This window comes from Bufo bufo, chromosome 4 (assembly GCF_905171765.1).
Source record: "Bufo bufo chromosome 4, aBufBuf1.1, whole genome shotgun sequence".
NCBI lineage: Eukaryota > Metazoa > Chordata > Amphibia > Anura > Bufonidae > Bufo > Bufo bufo.
The window spans coordinates 334308227-334329925 of NC_053392.1; the positions used below are offsets into that span (position 1 = coordinate 334308227).

General features: G+C 42.7%; 1 protein-coding gene across 5 annotated transcripts in view; it reads right to left on the minus strand.

Moving 5' to 3' along the window:
• The window catches only part of SCML4 (Scm polycomb group protein like 4), a 167989-nt gene that overhangs the window by 43693 nt on the left and 102597 nt on the right, over positions 1–21699 (minus strand). For all 5 annotated transcript variants that reach the window (XM_040428839.1, XM_040428838.1, XM_040428837.1 and 2 more), the window contains one exon: positions 16661–16872. In XM_040428839.1, the coding sequence (XP_040284773.1) occupies positions 16661–16858 (198 nt within the window). In that variant the 5' untranslated portion in view covers positions 16859–16872. The remainder of the gene's footprint in view (positions 1–16660; positions 16873–21699) is intronic.

The window sequence follows — 21699 nt, forward strand, 5'->3', positions numbered from 1 at the left end:
GCCGTTTTGCGCTACATTGCGCTTCTTCTGGCCACTGACGCAATGCTTGTTTATAAGCTTTCTGGCATTATTCCCATGGCAATAATGCCAGATAGCTTATAAACGAGCATTCCTGAGACGTGATTACGTCAGTGGCCAGAAGAAGCGCAATGTAGCGCGAAACGGCCGTCGCTGCTATGACCTGCAGGAGAGTTTGTCCGCCCCTGCCATGTATGTGTTTTTCTACAAATGGTGAGTGCCGACTTACATTTTACCCTACTACTTGAGAAAGGAAGCAATATGGATAATTACAGTACATTAGTAAGTAATAACTTTCTCTACATGATAAATGCTATTTGCTGAATTGCCATTTAAAGGCACTATTTGGGAAGTGTACTATGATAAATGTGCTATGTAACGTTGCTGTTATAGAAATGTATGACACACGTTCCATGACCATAGAAATCTTTACCTAGCATCCTCCAGACCAACTGTTTTGGACTGGAGAATTATGTGTCACTATTCAAAATGCAGAAAATTGGCATGCTGACACATAATAAAGCGACCTATACAATAAATGACAATGCTTTTGTGTAAATGTGTTTCGTGATTTGTTATCTGAAGAAATACTCTTTTTAAGATGACAAGATGAAGGCAATTTACATTTTCTAAAAAGTCCTTATTGTGTCCTATCATCACACTCACAGCGGACATGTAGGAGTCTTTTTGCTCTTTCTTACATTGCAGTGTTTCCTGTTTATTTGTAATTTGTGTGGTTCGTGCACACAGATCACACAGATTAGATCATAGAAACGACATGAGAAATATTTCCAGAAAGCAGACCATAGAGAAGCAATGCTGATTTTCCAGATTAAATTTTGTCGCCATGGTAATGGAGTCATTGAGAGCGTCATGGATTGCCTACTCCTGATGAGTTCTAATAAGCTGTTTGAATAATCTGTGACATTTAGAAATGGCTAATAAAAGCCAGAATTGTCAGAGTGGGTGCAGTAAAAGTAGAAACAATTTACAAAATTAATCAAGTGAGTATATAGAAAATCCCCAAGCTGTTCAAGAATGGATGGGTAAAATTTTGAATGAAAAAAAAATTATAAAAAAATCTAAAATAAAAGTGATGAAGTTGAGCTCTGTGAAATTGACCTGGCTGGATTTAGCTGCTATAATGTCAGGATAAGGGATGAACATATTATATTTCCCCTCTTTCCCAAATTAAGCATAAATGTGTATAGGGAGTTTATAAGGAATAGCTATTGATTGAACAGTTACTGGAAAGATGTAGCACTCCCAAGGATGCTGGGGCACTCTTGTTAATGCCATTGCAACAACAGCGGTCCGCAAGGTGATGCCAGTTGCAATGAAGCAAAAATGGGACGGAGTCCCTTTAAAAAATGGTGTTGGTACCCAGGTGTAGGAATGGCCGAGTGATATAGGGTAGCCTATAATGTCCCTTAATGTTTTGTGCACGTGTCACAGTGCTCCAACCTGGATACGCTAGAACCCCAGTCGTTGGCTCTGAAGCAGACAAATAGGGTGAACAATTGAGGGATTTGAAGAAATATTTGAGTCCAGACCTTGTGATGAAGTTCAATGGCAGCTTTACTTTGCATAAACGTTTCTCCAAACGGTTTACAGACTTTATCTTGGTTCCAGCAGGCTTTAGCATCAACTCTGGCAGGCAAACAATCTCAACCCTGCTACATCGGTTTCTTTTTGGCTCTGCTGTACTAACAGACTTAAATGGAATCTCTGCTTCTGCAGGATGCTGCAAATTCTCTCTGTAGTCTGACTCTGGATTATGCCAGGGAATAGGTTATAATCCTGGCAGCTCCAACATGGAGTCTTAACCAGAACACACCAGAACTCCCTACCTCCTTCTGGTAGCAAACAGGACTGGCCCACTTCTGACCAAGAGGGGAGAATGGAATAGTGAATTCCATTCTCTCTAAGTGTAGCTCTGCCGTAGTTGCTGCCACCTGCTGGTACAGCAGGCACATTACATGAACAATTACATAACATTATTATAAATGCACAGGGACCTGGGATTGTGTCTAGGGACCTGTAAATAAATGCATAAGATAACATTATATTAGCATTGACAGATAGAAGCAGGGTGTAGGAGTGGAAATGCCACTCGGGGGCATTACATTCCCCCTTACTTAAAACCAATCCGCCCTCGACTTGTGCTTAGGGTGTGCTCTAAGGGTACCCAAAGGGAAATTAAAGTGCTGCATGAGACTATTTTTATTACATACATAGACTGATAAAGCAACAGCTACCACTAGGTCTCTGCCCGTATGAGTAGGGTGTCTATTCACAGTTTTCCCTCTCTGTATAAACCATAGAACCAAAGAGTATGCACCAAGCGATCATTCCCAACTTTATTTTGTGTATACTGGATCCTAGTACCAAAGAAAGTGCGGGGGTGTCTTCACTCTGTAATCCCACCACAATTCAATGAAAGCCCACAAATAGAATGGTGGCTTCATCCTGTATTCCCTTCCAAGCACCAAGGCCTAATAATGCTTTACGCTTTGTCACCTTGATTACTGAACAGGTAGCTTTTACAATTATGTCCATAAGGCGGGGCCCATAGCCTTTGACACACTAAACTAGGAGGAGGAACCGGTTCTCTACCAGAACTCCCATGAGGGCTACTCCCTCTAAACACACATTAGCAGCAGGGTTACCCTTTTGAGATGTAAAGACTGCTTGTGACTTTACCACTTGGTCCTCCCTGTGTAGCAACAGCACATGATCCCAAAGACACAGGACATACTGGCTTCTTCCCCTCCCAATTCTGTGAAGAGACAAAGGTTAAAGGCATATGCAAATCAGACAATATACCACCTAGGCTTTCTAACTAACACAAGGCAAAGTGGGACCATTAGTATTCAGTGTTCTCAGAGGCAGTCCATATGAGCAATGAAGCAAGGATGCTAACTATCTGGCTAACAGTATAAAGTCCAAAGTCCATTCAAAAAGTGCATAAGAGGTCACATTGTTGTACTCGTAACAGAGTCCATACAATGGGCTAATGTGCTTGAACATTGCAGAACCTTAGAACTTTAGTGCAAAAAATATAGTGCAAAAAATGTCACAAGAGAAATCACAAAGACCTCAGGTACACGTGAGGTCCTTTCTTTGGGTGCAGGCTTGTAACGTTACAAAACTGGAACATATAATGCAAAAAGTAAAAAATTTAATTTGTAATCCACATGAGCTTTGGCGCCAATGTACACAAGCTGGAGATAGTTTTTTGGCTGATGGATGGAATCTTAACAATCTGTGCTCTTCTGGGCAAGAGGTAAAACAGGGCAGCAAAACAGAAAAGACCAACAATTCTCTTACCCTTTATAAGCAGTCCCTGTTGTGGCTCCAGTAGTCGAATGGATGGTTTTCTCACAGCACTGGTTGACTTACAGGAAGGGCTGGAAGACTCCGCCTCAGCCGCTGCTCAAAGTCCCTATAACAGGCAGGGGGCTGACCTTTAGTGGTCCGTTGGCATCTCCACAAGGACAGTTCAGAGTCCCCGGGGGTGGAGGTAGAGTCTGGGACTTGTGAAGGAGGATCAGCAATCAGACTTGGTTCTGTAGACGCAGTAATCTCAGCAACTGGCATCAAGACTCGGATTTGAGGCTGGAAAAACCACTGAAGGGGGTCAAGCATGGAAGACAACTCTGTTGGAGTCTCGGTTTTTGGAGACAATGGTAGCTCAGGTGACTTATCCAGTTCTGCCTGCTCCTGAACAGATTCCTGCAGGCATTTCTTGAGCCTGTTGCGGTGTACTCGCTGAGTACCTTTATCTTCTCTCTGGATCTCATAGACCTCCAATGAGGGAACAGCCACTAGTGTATATGGCTCACGGTCCCAGCGACTATCCAGCTTGCTCACTGGGTGATTGTTTCTGAGCCAGACCTTGTCTCCTGGTTGTAAGGGCTCAGCATGTGCATGTAGATCAAAGTCCTGTTTTTGTTTTTGCTGGGCCTTCTCTATTTTGGAATCCACTATTTCTCTGGCATCCTCTAGGTGCTTTTGATGCTTTTTGACCCACTCATATTGGGGAAGGAGTGGTTCAGAGTCCAGCACGAGTCCTAGCGCGAGGTTTGCAGGAAAACTGCCCTGTCTTCCAAACATGAGGTAGTATGGGGTGTACCCGGTGGAGCAGAGTGGTGTTTTTGTACAGGTACACTAATTCAGGGATAAGCAAAGGCCACTCGGCCCTCTTGTGAGGTGGCACAGCCTTGAGCATATTGATCAGTGTCTGGTTCATCTTTTCACACAGCCCATTCCCTTAAAGGTGATATGCGGTGGTCCTCAGTTTTTTGCAGTTGTACAGGGCACAAAGTCCATAGAACAACTGAGACTCGAATGCGGATCCTTGATCAGTCAGTATCTTGTCAGGGCACCCATACAGCAAAATGAAGCTCTTCCACATGGCAGCTGCTGTGGTTTTAGCATTTAAGTCCTTGAAAGGTACAGCCACGATGAACGTGGTATAGTGGTCTATGATTGTCATAGCATAGATGTATCCGGATCTGCTGGGTTCCAGTTTCATGTGGTCAATAGCCACGATTTCTAAAGGACTCCTACTCACTATTGGATGAAAGGTGGCTCGCTGGTCATGTCTTTCTCCCCTGCCCACAGCACAGGTGGGACACTCCCGGCACCAGGTTTCAATATCACTTCTCAAGCCAGTCCAGTAGAAACGCCACCTAATGGTGGCTTCCATTTTTTGGGTTCCAAAATGACCAGACCTGTTATGGTACATGTCCATTACCATCTTAGCATCTCTTCGGGGCACTACTATCTGATGGAGGCGCTCACAGGTGACTGCAACGAGAGTTCTTCTGAGGAGCAGATCTCTTTGTAGGAAGAGTTGTTTTCATTGTCGCCAGAGGTGAATCAGCTCCGCTGCCGGATTCTCTCTTCGGTACATGCCCCCTGGCCAAATAATCCAACAGTTCTCCGATGACTTTACTCTGATTGTAGTTTGAGCCAGAGTTCTTTCTAAACTGGCGGTGAGGGAACACAGGGCTTTGGAGAACTAGTGGCTTTGGGGGCCTGATGCCTAGTGTGTAGAGTTTCCTGTCGGGCAAATCGGGAGTAGAACATTGGCATTTAGTCTGGGCAGGTAGCATGGACAAGGCGTCGGCATTGTCATTAGTTTTGCCAGTCCGGTACTTAATGGTGAAGTCGAAGTTCGCCAGTCTAGAGGCCCATTTTTGCTCCTGAGCTCCCAGATGCGCAGTGTTCAAGAGATCCAGCAGATTATTATCAGTGTAGACAGTAAAAGACGTGGCCGCTAGAAAATCCTTAAACTTCTCAGTTACAACCCATACCAAGGAATTCCAGTTTAAAAGAGCTATAATTCTGGTAATTCAACTCCAGCACTCGTAAAGACCTGCTGGCATAGGCAATGACACTTTCAGTTCCGGCTTTTGTCTGAGATAGTATGGCTCCTAAATCTTTCTTAATAGCGGGCTATAGTGAGGGTAGCCCAGGACCGGTGGTTCTGTAAGTTTTTCTTTTAACAGTTGGAAAGCGGTCTCTCTCTCTTCGTTCCACTCTACTGGTATATTAGCATTCTGGCAGCCTTTAGGATGACCTTTTAAAAGCTCCTGGATAGGCTCCGCAATTTGAACGAAGTGTGGTATAAATCTCCGGTAGTAACTCGCAAATCCAAGAAAGCTCTTGACTTCTTTGACTGTTTTAGGAGCTGGCCAGCTTTGTACTGCAGCTATCTTATCGGGGTCCGGTTTCACGCCCTCTGCACTCACATGTCCGAGGTATTTCACTTGGGGCTTCAGTAAGTGGCACTTTGAAGGCTTTACTTTCAATTCATATTGGGCCAGAGTCTGGAACACCTCCGCCAAGTGCTGTAAATGCTCTTTGTAGGTCTTGAAGTAGACGATCACATCATCCAAGTACAGCAATATGGTTTCAAAGTTTTTGTGTCCAAGACATCTCTCCATGAGTCTCTGAAATGTCCCAAGGGCATTGCACAACCCGAATGGCATGTAGTTTAACTCGAACAGGGGTAGTGAAAGCTATTTTCTCTTTATCTTCTGGTGCCATGGGGACTTGCCAATAGCCACTTAGATCCAGGGTTGAGAAATAAGCAGCAGATCCCAGGGCTGCTAGAGACTCCTCAATTCGTAGCAGAGGGTACGCATCCTTGTGCGTAATGTTGTTGATCTTGCGGTAATCCACACAGAAACAAATGGTTCCATCCTTCTTTTTTACCAGGACCAGAGGGGCAGCCCAGGTGCTGTGACTATTCTGGATGACATTAGCTTTCTTCATATCGTGAACCATCTTCATCACCTGCTGGTATAGGGCTGGAGACACTGGCCTATATCTCTCTTCGATGGGAGGATGAGTGCCGGTTGGAATAGTGTGCTTTATTAGGCTAGTTAGACCATAGTCCATTTTTTTTTTTCTGAAGACTTAGTGGTGTTCCTTGGATAAGTCCAGCACACCTTTGATCTGTCTGGCAGAGGTTGTGGCATCTCTAATATGAAGTTCGGCCCACCAGGGCTGCTCAGGCGAGTCTTTGGATACATCCACTGTTTGGAGGGATTGCTGGGCCGGAGCAGTAGGAGGATCCAAGATATCCTGCTGACAGATGTGATATAGACTCACCACTGGATAGTACTTTTTTAATTCTACTGCTTCGCCACTTAGATTAACCAAGCGAATGGGTGCATTTTCATGCGACACAGTGACCAAGCTCCTATCGACTAGGACAAGGGGATGATCTTGTAGATGCAGGGGTTCTACGAGGGCTGGGTAATTCTGACCTCGGACACCGATGCCGGCCTTGCATCATATCAGGGTCTCTGCTCCAGGCTGGAGTTTAATAGGCTGAGTATCCTTGATGCGAACATGTCAGATTTCACCCTGTCGGTTGCTGAATTTTTGTTGGGCAGGTGCTAGATGGTCTGGTTTATGACGCGTTGAGTAATTACACAGGGTGCGGTCAGTAGGGTTTTCTTAAAGGCTTCCAGCGCTTTAGTGTAACAGTTGCCAAGTACATTCATCCCCAGGACCACAGGGCAATTGTCATCTTCCAGGACCTGTATCAGGACTACCCTTTGGCCATTGGTAGCTATGATGTGGAGCCAGAATTCCGGGGGTTGTGTCAGCTGGGCTCCGTTCCAGCATCTTCAAATGCAAATAGACGGATAGTAGTCACTTAAGATCCAGTATTATTCAAAGCAGCAAACATTACTCCGTTAATGCTAACTTCAACCACGGGGCGGGTGCCCACATATCTAGGCATAAAGGCTGGATCTCTGGGACCTAGTATTCTTCCTCCCGAGGGGCGGTCCTTGGCCTCATGGGATACCCGTTTAAATGCCAGCAGTCCCTTTCGGTGTGTCCAGCCCTCTGACAATGCCGGGATACATGCTTCCTGGTGTCTCGATACCCAGGATCTGACAACCTACCGGTCGGCCAGCGCTGATCTTCTTGTGGACTGGGTGTAGGACGGTCTCTTGGTGCAGAAGCAGACAAATAGGGTGAACAATTGAGGGATTTAAAGAAATTTTTGAGTCCAGACCTTGTGATGAAGTTCAATGGCAGCTTTACTTTGCATAAACGTTTCTCCAAACGGTTTACAGACTTTATCTTGGTTCCAGCAAACAATCTCAACTCTGCTACATCGGTTTCTCTTTGGCTCTGCTGTACTAACAGACTTAAATGGAATCTCTGCTTCTGCAGGATGCTGAAACTTCTCTCTGTAGTCTGACTCTGGATTATGACAGGGAATAGGTTAGAATCCTGGCAACTCCAACATGGAGTCTCAACCAGAACACACCAGAACTCCCTACCTCCTTCTGGTAGCAAACAGGACTGGCCCACTTCTGACCAAGAAAGAAGGGGAGAATAGAATGGTGAGTTCCGTTGTAAATTAGTGTAGCTCTGCCATAGTTTCTGCCACCTGCTGGTGAACCAGGCACATTACATGAACAATTACATAACATTATTATAAATGCACAGTGTCTAAGGACCTGGAAATAAATGCATAAGATAACATTATATTAGCATTCACAGATAGAAGCAGGGCGTAGGAGTGTTAATGACAATCGGGGACATTACACCATCACTGGGTAGGCCCCTAAAAGTATCCCCTAAAACATTACTTCTACTATTATTGTTGATTAAAAAAAAAGGTTAAAACATGTGAAAGCAAACAAAGTTAAAGGGCATCTGTGAGCAGATTTGTACCTATGAAACTGGCTGACCAGTTGTATGTGCGCTTGGCAGCTGAAGGCATCTGTGTTGGTCCCATGTTTATATGTGTCCTCATTGCTAAGAAAAATAAAGTTTTAATATATGCAAATGAGCCTCTTGGAGCAACAGGGGCGTTGCCATTACAGCTAGAGGCTCTGCTCTCTCTGCACCCTCTGCAGTTTGATTGACAGGGCCAGACAGTGAAAATATCATAACATCTGGCCCTGTCAATCAAAGTGCAGACGATGCGGCAGTTGCAGAGAGAGCAGAGCCTCTAGGTGTAATGGCAATGTCCCTGTTGCTCCTAGAGGCTAATTTTCATATGTTAAAACATCATTTTTCTCAGCAATGCAGGCACATATGAACATGGGAACAACAGAGATGCCTACAGCTGTTACACACACATACAACAGGTCAAACAGCTTCATAGGTACAAATCTGCTGACAGATGCCCTTTAACAGACATATGCAAAGCCGTGACTGCTGGTTGGGGTTTAATAGGGTCATAGTTGGTGAGAAGTGTAGTAGTCAAACGCTATACCCTTGATACTATGCCCTTCAGATACTGACCCTATTGATCATGTAAGCCAAAGGAAGCAAACAATCCCAACCAGATTGTACTGATTCTCTCTAAACCCTTACTTATAGTTCCTGCCTAAGCCCATATCAACATACATACTGACATTCTGAGTAAGGCCTCTTTCAGACGAGGCGTCCCGGATTTGCTCCGGATGCGTCCCAGGTGCATTGCGGGAAACCGGTGCTAGTTTCAGTCAGTTTTGACTACGATTGTGTTGCGTTGTTCAGTTTTTATCGCGCGGGTGCAATGCTTTTTGGACGCGCGTGCTAAAAAACTGAATGTGGTACCCAGACCCGAACTTCTTCACTGAAGTTCGGGTTTGGGTTCGGTGTTGTGTAGATGTTATTATTTTCCCTTATAACATGCTTATAAGGGGAAATAATAGCAATCTTAATACAGAATGTTTAGTAAAATGTTGCTTGAGGGGTTAAAAAATAAAAACAATTAACTCACCCCATCCAATTCATCGCGCAACCGGCATCGTCTTCTTTCTTCTTCTTTGAGGACTTGCAAAATGACCTTTAATGACGTAAGGATCTTCTCTCTTCATTCAGTGGGACCTGCGCTGATGTCACCGCGCTCACCACGTGGTGAGCGCTATTACGTCAAAGGTCCTTTTGCAGGTCCTCAAAGAAGAAGAAAGAAGACTATGCCGGCTGCGCGATCAAGTGGATGAGGTGAGTTAATTTTTTTTATTTTTTAACCCCTCAAGCAACATTTTACTAAGCATTCTGTATTATAAGGGAAAATAATACAGTAAATTGACTTTAATTAATTTACTAACATCATCTCCTAGCAACCATGCGTGAAAATCGCATTCTGCATTTTGTGGAAGGGAACATCTGGCCCCTAATAGAACAGTCCTATCCTTGTCCGTAATGCGGACAATAATAGGACATGTTCTATTTTTATGTGGAACAGAAATACGGACATACGGAAACGGAATGCACACGGAGTACCTTCCTTCTTTTTTTTTTTGGACCCTTTGAACGGACACGGAATGAAAATACGTTCGTGTGCATGAGGCCTAGTCCGTCGATAACTGACATAAAGTTTTTTTACTCACATGTGTTGTTTCCTTCTGTATTTTGGGGAGACTACAAAATGTAGGAATCTGTATTACTCTCCCCAATGTGAATTCAAACTCTTCTTGTCTATTACACTTTGAGTTAGACCTCTCCTAAATCAGAGTTCTGCCCTAAACCTGAACAACATTTGTTCATAGGAGACAGGTACGGTACTTATGAATCTATTTATGGTGAGAAAAAAATAGGTATAGCCCACCATAGGAAACAAGTTTGTGTGCTCTCTGGAAATGCATTTTGATCCCTGCTCATCTCATCTGGATGTGGCAGATTATCATTCCTTCCTGTACAACCTTACCTGGAGCGCCCACTCTATGAGGTGGGACTATTTGTTTCTCTCTGCGTATCATAACATTATAGTTGTAGTACAATAAATTCTAGACCCTATTGGGCATCACCGAGGCTACACTGGAGCAGACACTCCTCTCACACATAGATAGTCCATCAGGTTCCTCCTTGGCCGATGGATGTACAAATGTAATGGTGGGAGGGACTGGTCTATCTTTTCTGATAGGCAGTGATTGGCTTCTGATCTGAAGAGACACTCCTCTGGAGGTGGTACTTGGTGCATAAATACAGCAGTCTTTCCCTTTGGACCTAGTTTGCTAGACAACCATGCTGTTGGTCCATATGTCTAGACATGTTTTGAATGTTTTCTGACCAACACTATTTCTAAAGTAAGGGTTTATAGAGGGTCTGTATGGCCCTTGACCAGTAGGGCCAGTATCTGGTGGACACAGTATTAGGAGTGTAGGGTTTGACTATATCTCTCACCAACTCTGACCCTATTCTACCCCAACCAGCAGTCAGGTCTTTGTACAGACATCTGGTAACGTTGTTTGTTTGTAACACATAGGAGCTTGTTTAATCCTTTCTACCCCAGAGGTTTTTTTGTTTTTGCGCCCCCTGCCTTCCCAGAGCCATAACTTTTTTATTGGTCTGTTCACATAGCCATATGAGGGCTTGTTTTTTTGCAGGACAGGTTGCACTTTCTAACACCACCATTTAATATTGCATATGATGTAGTGGGAAGCAGGAAAGAAATTCCAAATGGGGTGAAAAAAATAAAAAATAAAATTCCACCACAGTTTCACGAGTTTTTTATTTACAACGTTCGATGTACGATAAAACTGACCAGTTACTTTTATACTACAGGTCAGTACGAATCCTGTAGTATATATATGTATAGTTTTTCTTGCATTTCTTGAAAAAAATCTGTTTTATTTTTTCATCACAATATTTTTACCCCTATAACTTTTTTGTAATTATGTTTATGGAGCTGTGTGGGGGCTCATTTTTTGCGAGGTGATCTGAACTTTTCATTGATTCCATTCTGTGTGTGTGTATGACTTTTTGCTCACTTTTTATTAAATTTTTTTGTAGAAAATGAAAAGACCAAAAACGGCGAATCGGCCATTTTGACACTTTTTTCTGTTTTGCTGTTTGGTGTATGGGGAATAAATTTTTATATTTTTATACTATGGGCTTTTCCCACATCGCGACACCCATGATGTGTATTTTCCAATTTTTTTTCATTATTTTATTTTTATTTTGGGGAAAAACGTGGTGATTTGAATTTTTATGTTTTTTTATTTTTTTATCTATAAAAACTTTATTTATTTATTTTTTACACTTTTTTATAGTTCCCATAGGGAATTATAACAAGCAATCATTAGATTGCTATTCTCATAGACCCCAATGCACTAGCATTGAAGTCTATGATAAAATTGCTACTTTCCTATGGAGCCCTATTACAGGCAAGGGCTCCATAGGAAATACTGTGCAGTAGCCTGTCATTCACAAAGACAGTGGCTGCTGCACACAAGCTCTGGCTCCTCCGATCAGTGCACGGGGGAGCCAGAGCATCACCAGAAGCGCGGGCTTCTGGTGTTTCACGCGCTCAGATGCCGTGGTCAGGATTGCCCACGGAATCTGGGGGTTAAATGTCCGCGATCGGCATTACTGCCGGTTGCGGACATTAAGCAACAGGTGTCTGCTATAAGAAACAGCAGGCCACCCGCGGCTATGGCGCCATCTTTAAAGACCCAGCCATCGCCGTACTAGTACGGCGCTGGTCGGGAAAAGGTTAAACCTTTTTTTTTTTTTACTGACAATAATAACAAAACTTACGTTTTAGGGGACACTTTAAATTACTTACCACCAGCTATTGAAAATGTATAGCCAGTTATAGCAAGTGGAAACTTGTTAATAGCAAATTTTGTAATCACGGTGGGATAAGGGACAGGTAGAATAGGTAGTTGCCTAGGGTGCCGCTGGGGGGAGGGGTGAAATATATAGATTTAAAGAAAATCAACACAACATTCTGCCCTTTTTTGCAAAACATAGAAGAGCTGGTGGCACAGCTGAAACTTAAAGGGGTTGTCCGGGTTCAGAGCTGAACCCGAACATACCCATATTTTCACCCAGGAAGCCCCCCTGATGCTTGCATCGGAGCATCCCATGCTCCGATGCGCTCCCTTGCCCTGCGTTAGATCGCGTAGGGCACGGGCTCTTTTGTTTACAACAACACTCTGCCGGGTGGAAACTTCCGCCCGGCAGTGTGTTCGGTGACGCCACCGGCTCTAATGGGCATGCTTTAGTGCTGCCCTAGCCGTTTTACTGGCTAGGGCAGCGCTAAGGCCCGCCCATCAGTGCCGGTGACGTCTCCGGGCTTCCTGCCAGCCCCATCGAGAGCCCGGTTCGTCACCGAAACTCTTGAAAATTGCGAAATTGCGATTTAGCGCAGGGCAAAGGAGAGGCTGCCTGGGTGAAAATGGAGGTATGTCCGGGTTCAGCTCTGAACCCGGACAACCCCTTTAATAAATCTGGAGCACTTGCTAAATCGTCCAATTATACCTCCTATCTCTGCTTCAGTATTGGTAGTGCACAATCTTCATAGTCGACATATACACCTCAAGAAATAGAAGATGAAGAATAGGCAGCACTCACCACTGAAGTTTTCTTGCTTCACTCTTTATTCAATAACTCGGTACATGATAAACACATGGCTGTGTGCAGTTTGCCTTACTTTCACGTGAAGCAGCGGCGACGGACGTTTTCGCGCACAATTGCGCTTCCTCAGGCCACTACTGAAGAAACCGCAAGAAAACTTCAGTGGTGAGTGCTGCCTATTCTTCATCTTCTATTTCTTGAGGTGATTCTGCCCTTTTTTTACCAATCAGTGTTTCCAAGCATAAAAAAAAAAACATTGGAAATTGGGGGGAAAGGAGCAACAGAGTACAAACTGAATGGTGAATTTCAGGGACTGAAGGAGGTGCCTTCAAAAGCCACTGCATTTGGCTCCAGCAGAACTCCCGCTCTTGTTTTTCATATCAGGTATCTGTGACCATTATGTATACAGCTGGTAAATACCCAAATACTTTCAATAATAGCATAGAGAGAGTTCCAATAAAGCCTTAGTGCAGATGGTGCTAATGGCCATCTGGTCCAAACTCTGCCTTCTCGATGGCTTGAATGAAACATTGCTACATTTTTACTGCTTGTCTCTGCTGACTTTATTTGTTCATACTGATGTAACAGATTTATGTTACTGCTTTGTCATCACTGCATCCCATCTGTTTTAGATGGTCAGTCGTATTCAGTATAATGTCAAAATATACCGTATGCTGTCCACCTCTGACATAACTTGTTATTATAGTATTAATAATAATTATTAATACAACCATGTAATATTGTCTTGCAATGTTTTGTACCATCGCACAATGCTTTGTAATATCTAAATTAGAAAAGTCAAGATCTACAATAGCGTAAAGGCGCCAATATACATTAGTGTATTGTCAGCCGAACCTGCCATTTTTTCCAGCGTGTACAAGGAGCCCCCAACTCTCTCCCAAATGATGTCGGGTAATAGAAGTATTCGGCAAATTTAATTTTTTTGCTAGATCCTATTGTTCTCTCGAGAGATTAGTCACCACCAAAGGTGTGTGGCAGCAGCTTTCTCCTCTTTCCCCATTGGCAACACATACACAGTCTGCCAAACCGATTTTGTATGTGTATGAGATAGGTGGCTATCAGCAAAAACAATCATTTAACCAACAGCTATTGAAGGTGTATGGGCACCTTAATGCCTGCCTATGCAGGGATAAGGTAGGAGTGAAATTCTTTGTGGATATTTCTTGGAGATTACTGTGTACTCCCTTTAGGTTCACCGTCTTATAGATTTCTTCTCAACATAAGAAGATTAATGTGTTTTTAAGAATTGTGAACGTATTTTATTTTGTCATCACATGTTTTAAAACTGTACATGAGTCTATTGTTTAAAATGGTGGGGAGGACTGTATAAAGAACAAAAATGAGTGATGCATTAAAAAAAGCTAAAAAGTTATGCACTATGCACACCTTTTAAGCAACTTGTATTGTCCTAAATAGTCTTGATTTAAAAATATCATACCATTTTGAGTCTTACTGCTATGAGGACCTAAATGTGTTTCCATGGTATCAGACTACAAACAAGCCATGTGTAGTCTGTGTAGTGCAATCATATAAAGTATCTGCTCCTATCAGGTAACCCTACTGGTAACATAAATTTGGTAGTGCAAACATGTGGATAGACATAGCTGCTGTTGCTGACTTCTACAGTTAAAGTCATAAGTTTACATATACTTTAGTCACATTCATTAAAACTCAGATTTTCACAATTCCTGACATTTAATCCTAGTGATTGATGTCAGGAATTTCTGATGGCTACTCTGTTATCTTCACTTTGTTTCCTTAAGACATTTTGCCACAAATTTGGAAGTATGCTTTGGGTCATTGTCTATTTGTAAGACCCATTTGCAGCCAAGCTGATGTGTTCCTGACTGATGTGTCCAGATTTTGCTTCAATATCGCCACATCATTTTATTTCTTCATAATGCCATCTAATTTGTAAAGTGCACCAGCCTTTCCTGCAGTAAACCACCCCCACAACATGATACTGTCAACTCCATGCTTCATGGTTGGAACGTTGTTCTTTGGCTTGCAAGCCTCCTCTTTTTTCCTCCATACATACTGAGATCATTATAGTTCCATTTTTGTTTCATGAAACAAGAGGTCATTTATCCAAAAATTAAGATCTATGGGGTTCATTTATTAAGACCGGCGATTTAGACACTGGTCTTAATAACCCTTTGTGCTGGCAGTGGATCCACCAAAGTTATGTAGAGGTGCCGGCCTCTACATAACTTCAGCACATCCACTGCCAGTCTAAATGTAAGACCATTTTCTACTCTTAAAACAGGCGTAGAAAATGATAAATGGTGTGAGCGGGGAAAAGTAGCAGATCTGATAAAACATGACCCCCTATGTCTCCATGTGCAGTTCCAAACTGTAACCTGGCTTTTTATGGCATTTTTGGACCATTGGCTTCATCCTTGCTGAGCGGCCTTTCAGGTTGTGTCGATATAAGACACATTTTACTGTTCATACAGATAATTTCGTACCTGTATCCTACAGCATCTTCACAAGGTTGTTTGCTGTTGTTCTTGGATTGATTAGTATTTTGTTGCACCAAAGTACGTTGATCTCTGTGAGACATAACACGTTTCCTTCCTGAATGGTGTAATGGCTGCATGGTTTTATGGTCTTCAAACTTGCATATTATCATTTGAACAGATTGAACCGGTACCTTCAGGCATTTGGAAATTGCTAATGTCTTGGATGACTTCTTTTCATTTTCCCATGTCAAACACAGAGACAAATAGGCCTTGAAGGTGAACCTTAAAATACTGCGACAGGTACACCTCCAATTAACACAAATGATGTCAATTAGCCTATTTAAAGGCATAGTCACCTTAGAGTATATAAAATTCTCAGCCACTGGGAATGTGAGGAAAGAAGTGAAAGCCTAAATAAATCTTTGTCTCTAGTATAATTATGACATTTCACGTTCTTGAAATATCATTGTGATCCTAACTGACCTAAGAGGGGGGAATGTGTACAAGGATTAAATGTCAGGAATTGAAAAAACTGCAGACTTCACCTTTATATAAAATTGGGTTGTCTTCAAAAGACAGCCCCTTTAAAACATAGCTTGGTTGGTGTTAAAGGGGTATTCTAATTTCATGATAGTGATTACCTATCCTCGAGATAGGTCATTGATGTCAGATTGGTGGGACTCCCAGCAGCGCCGTCGATTAGCTGGTTTAAGGGGCTGCATGGCTTGTGCAATGGGACAAAAAGCTGAAATTACCCTGCACCACCACTACAATGTAGACGGTGTGCAGCTAAATATTGAAGGTGACACAGCATTTGCCCCTTCAAACAGTTTATTACTAGGCAAGTTGGACACCTACAGATCTGATAGTGATGACCTATTCTGAGGATAGGTCATCAATATTGTGAAACAGAAATACCCCTTTAAGTTGCATATAATAAATGTATAGCTAGGCCTATGCCTGATGCTGGGATGACATAATCCTGTGAAGACCCATTATTTGATTAAAATATATATCAAACCATCTATTGGTAATTCAAATTTGCATAGAAAGCTGCTTTTCTAATCCTTATTTTGCAAATACCACCACTAAAAATATGTTTGCAATCCCCTATTCCTGTAGATACATTTGTCACTTGTTTTGTGAGGCTTGAATCTGCTTAACCCCCATTTTCTTTTGCTAATTTTGAAAATTCATAAGCTAACATGAAATTCTAAGGGTTTTAAGATTGTATTTCTTCTGAAGAGACCATCTCCTATTTTGATTTTCAAAACTATGGTGTGCAAAATATATCCAATCTTATAGAAAGATGTTCAGACCAATACCTTAAAGCCAGGCTTTCTGCCTCTCTTCTTTGGAATTTTTACAGTAGGGATGGAGCCAGCTGCTCCCGAATATGAGTTGTGGACAGTCATTTTCAGAATGTTGGAATGAAGAGGAGGTCTCCCTCTTTTTCTGCCAGGTATTCTAGGAGACTGCATCTCTTCACCGCACTCTCTCACAGAAAGTACAGAATGATTCATCCACCAGAATTGACCTGTAAAGAAACAAAGGACAAGCTCCATTATACAAATCCAATTTGATTAACAAAGATATTTTAAAAGTATCAGATTCCCTATGTTGGGAATGAATAGTTAACTACTAATATACAGTATAAATGTGTAGGTCTGCAAAGAAGTTGTAGTCATTTTTAAAGGCTATTGTCACGATTTTACCTGTCCAGGTTCCAGCAGTGAGATCTCCAGCTTCGGTGCAAAGGCTAAGTCGTGCTCCATGATGATACAACAGCATCATCAGCAACAGGATGCAATGCTCTTTCTCCATGTGCTAGAGGAGACTAGCAGTGGGCTGATTGCTCAGCTGATCCGCAGCTGATTTTGTCTAGCCACCTCTAGGCATATTTGCCTGCTGTGGTCGGATCTCTGGCAGTCCCTATTATAGTGAATGGAGCCAGACGGACCTCCGACAGCGCAGGCTGCCCACGGCAGTTAAGGATCCAGCAGGCTGTTCTCCTGCCAGAACAATTAACGCCAGTGTTAAACAGGCCTCAGATGCACAGGTATTCTTGTCTGTTAATTTATCTTCACAGGGAAGGTCCGTCTCAGGTCTGGCTTTTGTTGATTCAAGGCATGGCAAATTTTGTTAATTGTAATTTTGTATCTGCTTTGGGCCTCATGGTCTATAAATTACCTGAACCGACTCAGTTAGCCAGGGGGTTTATTGAATATCAAACTATTGATTTGATTATGATGGTTGGGTCTATTCATTTCGAAACGTCCGTTATAGGTTATGAATAATCTGTCTGCTGATGTTTTGGGTTTACCCTGGTTAAGAAAACATTGTCCAGTTTTTAATTGGAGTTCTGGGTAATTAACTAAGTGTGGTCCTAACTTAAGTGCTTTATTCATTGCTTGTCTGTGCAGGTCTCTGGTCTAGATCTGAAAGAGGGTCCTATTCCTGGGTTCATCAGGGACCAGGATGTATTCTCCAAAGAGGCTTCTGAAGCTTTACTTCCTCATCAGGAACATGATTTTGCCATTGAGTTGGTCCCTGGTGCTAAACTGCCCAAAGGACAAATCTTTAATCTTTCTGCACATGAAAGACAGGATATGAAAGACTACATTCAGGACAGTGTAAAAAAAAACTGCACATACGACAATCTGTATCTCCTGTAGGGGCTGGCTTCTTTTTTTGTTGAGAAAAAACAGTGGTTTGCGCCCTTGTATTGATTACAGGGATCTCAATAAAATTACTGTCCGGAACCAGTACCCCCTTCCTCTCATTCCTGATTTATTTAATCAAATTGTCGAGGCTCAATGGTTCTCCAAAATTGACATTAGGGGAGCCTACAATTTAATCAGAATCAGGGAGGGGGATGAATGGAAGACAGCGTTCAACACCCCCGAAGGGTACTTTGAATACCTGGTGATGCCCAGAACTTAGTTAACAACATTTTCTGAGAGTTCCTGGGTCAGTTTATAGTGGTATATCTTGATGATATCCTAGGGTTCTCCCCAGATTGGTCACCTAATCTTTTGCATGTGAGGAAGGTTCTGCAAAAACTGAGGGACAATAATTTGTTTGCAAAATTAAGCAAGTGTGAATTTGGAGTAAGAGAGGTCTCATTCCTGGGTTATATCCTGTCACCCCAAAGATTCGGTATGGATCCCACTAAAGTGCGAGCCATTGCCGATTGTGCCACGCCTACAGTACCTCTCTCAAGGCTCTTCAACGATTTCTTGGCAAATTATTATAGAAAATTCAAACCATTGACTGACTTAACCAGGAAGGGTGTTGACCTTCTGTATTTGTGTCCTGAGGCTCTGTCCCATTTGATACATTGAAAGGAAGTTTCGTTCAGGCACCTGTACTCATCCAGCCAGACGTAACTCAGCCTTTCGTTGTTGAGGTGAACGCTTTTGAGGAAGGAGTAGGTGCTGTACTATCTCAGGGGTCATCTTTCTTAACTAATGTGAAACCCTGTGCATTTTGCTCTAGACAATTCTCCTCCGCCAAGAGGAATTATGACATCGGCAACTGTGAACTGTTGGCCATCAAGTGGACCTTTGAGGAGTGGCACAACTTCTTAGAGGGGGTTCAGCACCAAATCACGGTGCATACAGATACTGCCAAACTCTTAAATCCACAGAAAGCACGATGGGATGTTTTTACGCGTTTTAACTTTGTAGTCACTTATCGTCCTGGGCCTGGTAACCTGAAGGCTGATGCCTTGCCATGTAGTCTTGGTGTTGAAGATTCCATTGATGCCAAACCTAGTAACATTCTGTCCCCTGGTGTCATTGTCACCACCATTAAGTCGCCAAGATTCAATGTTGTTAGTAATCTTCCCTCTGGTAAACTGTTTGAGCCTCCAAATTTTCACCTTAAAGTTTTAGAGGAATCTCATTGCTTTGTACTGGCAGGTCATCCAGGTATTGCGAGGACTAAACATCTGGTCTCCCAGGCCTACTGGTGACCTACTTTGTCACGCGATGATGTGATTTGTGTGCTAGGGCCAAGGTAATCAGGAGACATCCTGCGGGTTTACTTTGTTCTTTGCCCATTCCACAGAGACTTAGGATCCACATCTCTAAGAACTTCATTATAGACCTTCTGCCCTCCTGGGGTAGGTTGTTCACAGTCATAGATATATTCTCAAAGATGTGTCATCTGGTGTCATTAAAGAAACTGCAGAAGAATTGGCTACTTTGTTCGTGGACATCATCCTTAGGCTACTTTCACACTCGCGTTTTGTGCGGATCCATCATGGACAGATCTGTTCAGATAATACAACCGTCTGCATCCTTTCAGAACGGATCCGTTTGTATTATCTTTAACATAGCCAAGACGGATCCGTCTTGAACACCACTGAAAGTCAATGGAGGACGGATCCGTTTTCTATTGTGCCAGATTGTGTCAGTGAAAACGGATCCGTCCCCATTGACTTACATTGTGTGCCAGGACGGATCCGTTTGGCTCAGTTTCATCAGACGGACACCAAAACGCTTCTCCATCTCCAAAGCGGAATGGAGACTGAACTGATGCAAACTGATGCATTCTGAGCGGATCCTTTTCCAATCAGAATGCATTAGAATGCAAACTTATCCATTTTGGGCCACTTGTGAGAGCCCTGAACGGATCTCACAAACGGAAAGCCAAAACGCGAGTGTGAAAGTAGACTAAGATTTCATTGTCTCGGTTAGGATTCCTGCAAAGTTCAAGGTTCAATGCAGTACTTAATCCATTGGAAAGGGTATGGTCCTGAGGAGAGAACATACAGTCAGGTCCATAAATATTGGGACATCGACACAATTCTAACATTTTTGGCTCTATACACCACCACAATGGATTTAAAAAAACAAAAAACAAGATGTGCTTTAACTGCAGACTGTCAGCTTTTAATTTGAGGGTTTTGACATCCAAATCAGGTGAATGGTGTAGGAATTACAACAATTTGCATATGTGCCTCCCACTTGTTAAGGAACCAAAAGTAATGGGACAATTGGCTTCTCAGTTGTTCCATGGCTAGGTGTGTGTTATTCCCTCATTATTTCAATTACAATGAGCAGATAAAAGGTCCAGAGTTAATTTTAAGTTTGCTATTTGTATTTGGAATCTGTTGCTGTCAACTCTCAAGATGAGATCCAAAGAGCTGTCACTATCAGTGAAGCAAGCCATCATTAGGCTAAAAAAACTAAACAAACCCATCAGAGAGATAGCAAAAACATTAGGCGTGGCCAAAACAACTGTTTGGAACATTCTTAAAAAGAAGGAACGCACCGGTGAGCTCAGCAACACCAAAAGACCCGGAAGACAACGGAAAACAACTGTGGTGGATGACCGAAGAATTCTTTCCCTGGTGAAGAAAATATCCTTCACAACAGTTGGCCAGATCAATAACACTCTCCAGGAGGTAGGTGTATGTGTGTCAAAGTCAACAATCAAGAGAAGACTTCACCAGGGTGAATACAGAGGGTTCACCACAAGATGTAAACCATTGGTGAGCCTCAAAAACAGGAAGGCCAGATTAGAGTTTGTCAAACAACATCTAAAAAAGCTTTCACAGTTCTTGAACAACATCCTATGGACAGATGAGACCAAGATCAACTTGTACCAGAGTGATGGAAAGAGAAGAGTATGCAGAAGGAAAGAAACTGCTCATGATCTAAGCATACCACCTCATCAGTGAAGCATGGTGGCGGTAGTGTCATGGCGTGGGCATGTATGGCTGCCAATGGAACTGGTTCTATTGTATTTATTGATGATGTGACTGCTGACAAAAGCAGCAGGATGAATTCTGAAGTCTTTCGGGTAATATTATCTGCTCATATTCAGCCAAATGCTTCAGAGTGCAGATGGACAATGACCCAAAGCATACTGCAAAAGCAACCAAAGAGTTTTTTAAGGGAAAGAAGTGGAATGTTATGCAATGGCCAAGTCAATCACCTGACCTGAATCCGATTGAGCATGCATTTCACTTGCTGAAGACAAAACTGAAGTGAAAATGCCAGAAGAACAAACAGGAACTGAAGACAGTTGCAGTAGAGGCCTGGCAGAGCATCACCAGGGATGAAACCCAGCGTCTGGTGATGTCTATGCGTTCCAGACTTCAGGCTGTAATTGACTGCAAAGGATTTGCAACCAAGTATTAAAAAGTGAAAGTTTGATTTATGATTATTATTCAGTCCCATTACTTTTGGTCCCTTAACAAGTGGGAGGCATATATGCAAACTGTTGTAATTCCTACACCGTTCACCTGATTTGGATGTAAATACCCTCAAATTAAAGCTGACAGTCTGCAGTTAAAGCACATCTTGTTTGTTTCATTTCAAATCCATTGTGGTGGTGTATAGAGCCAAAAATG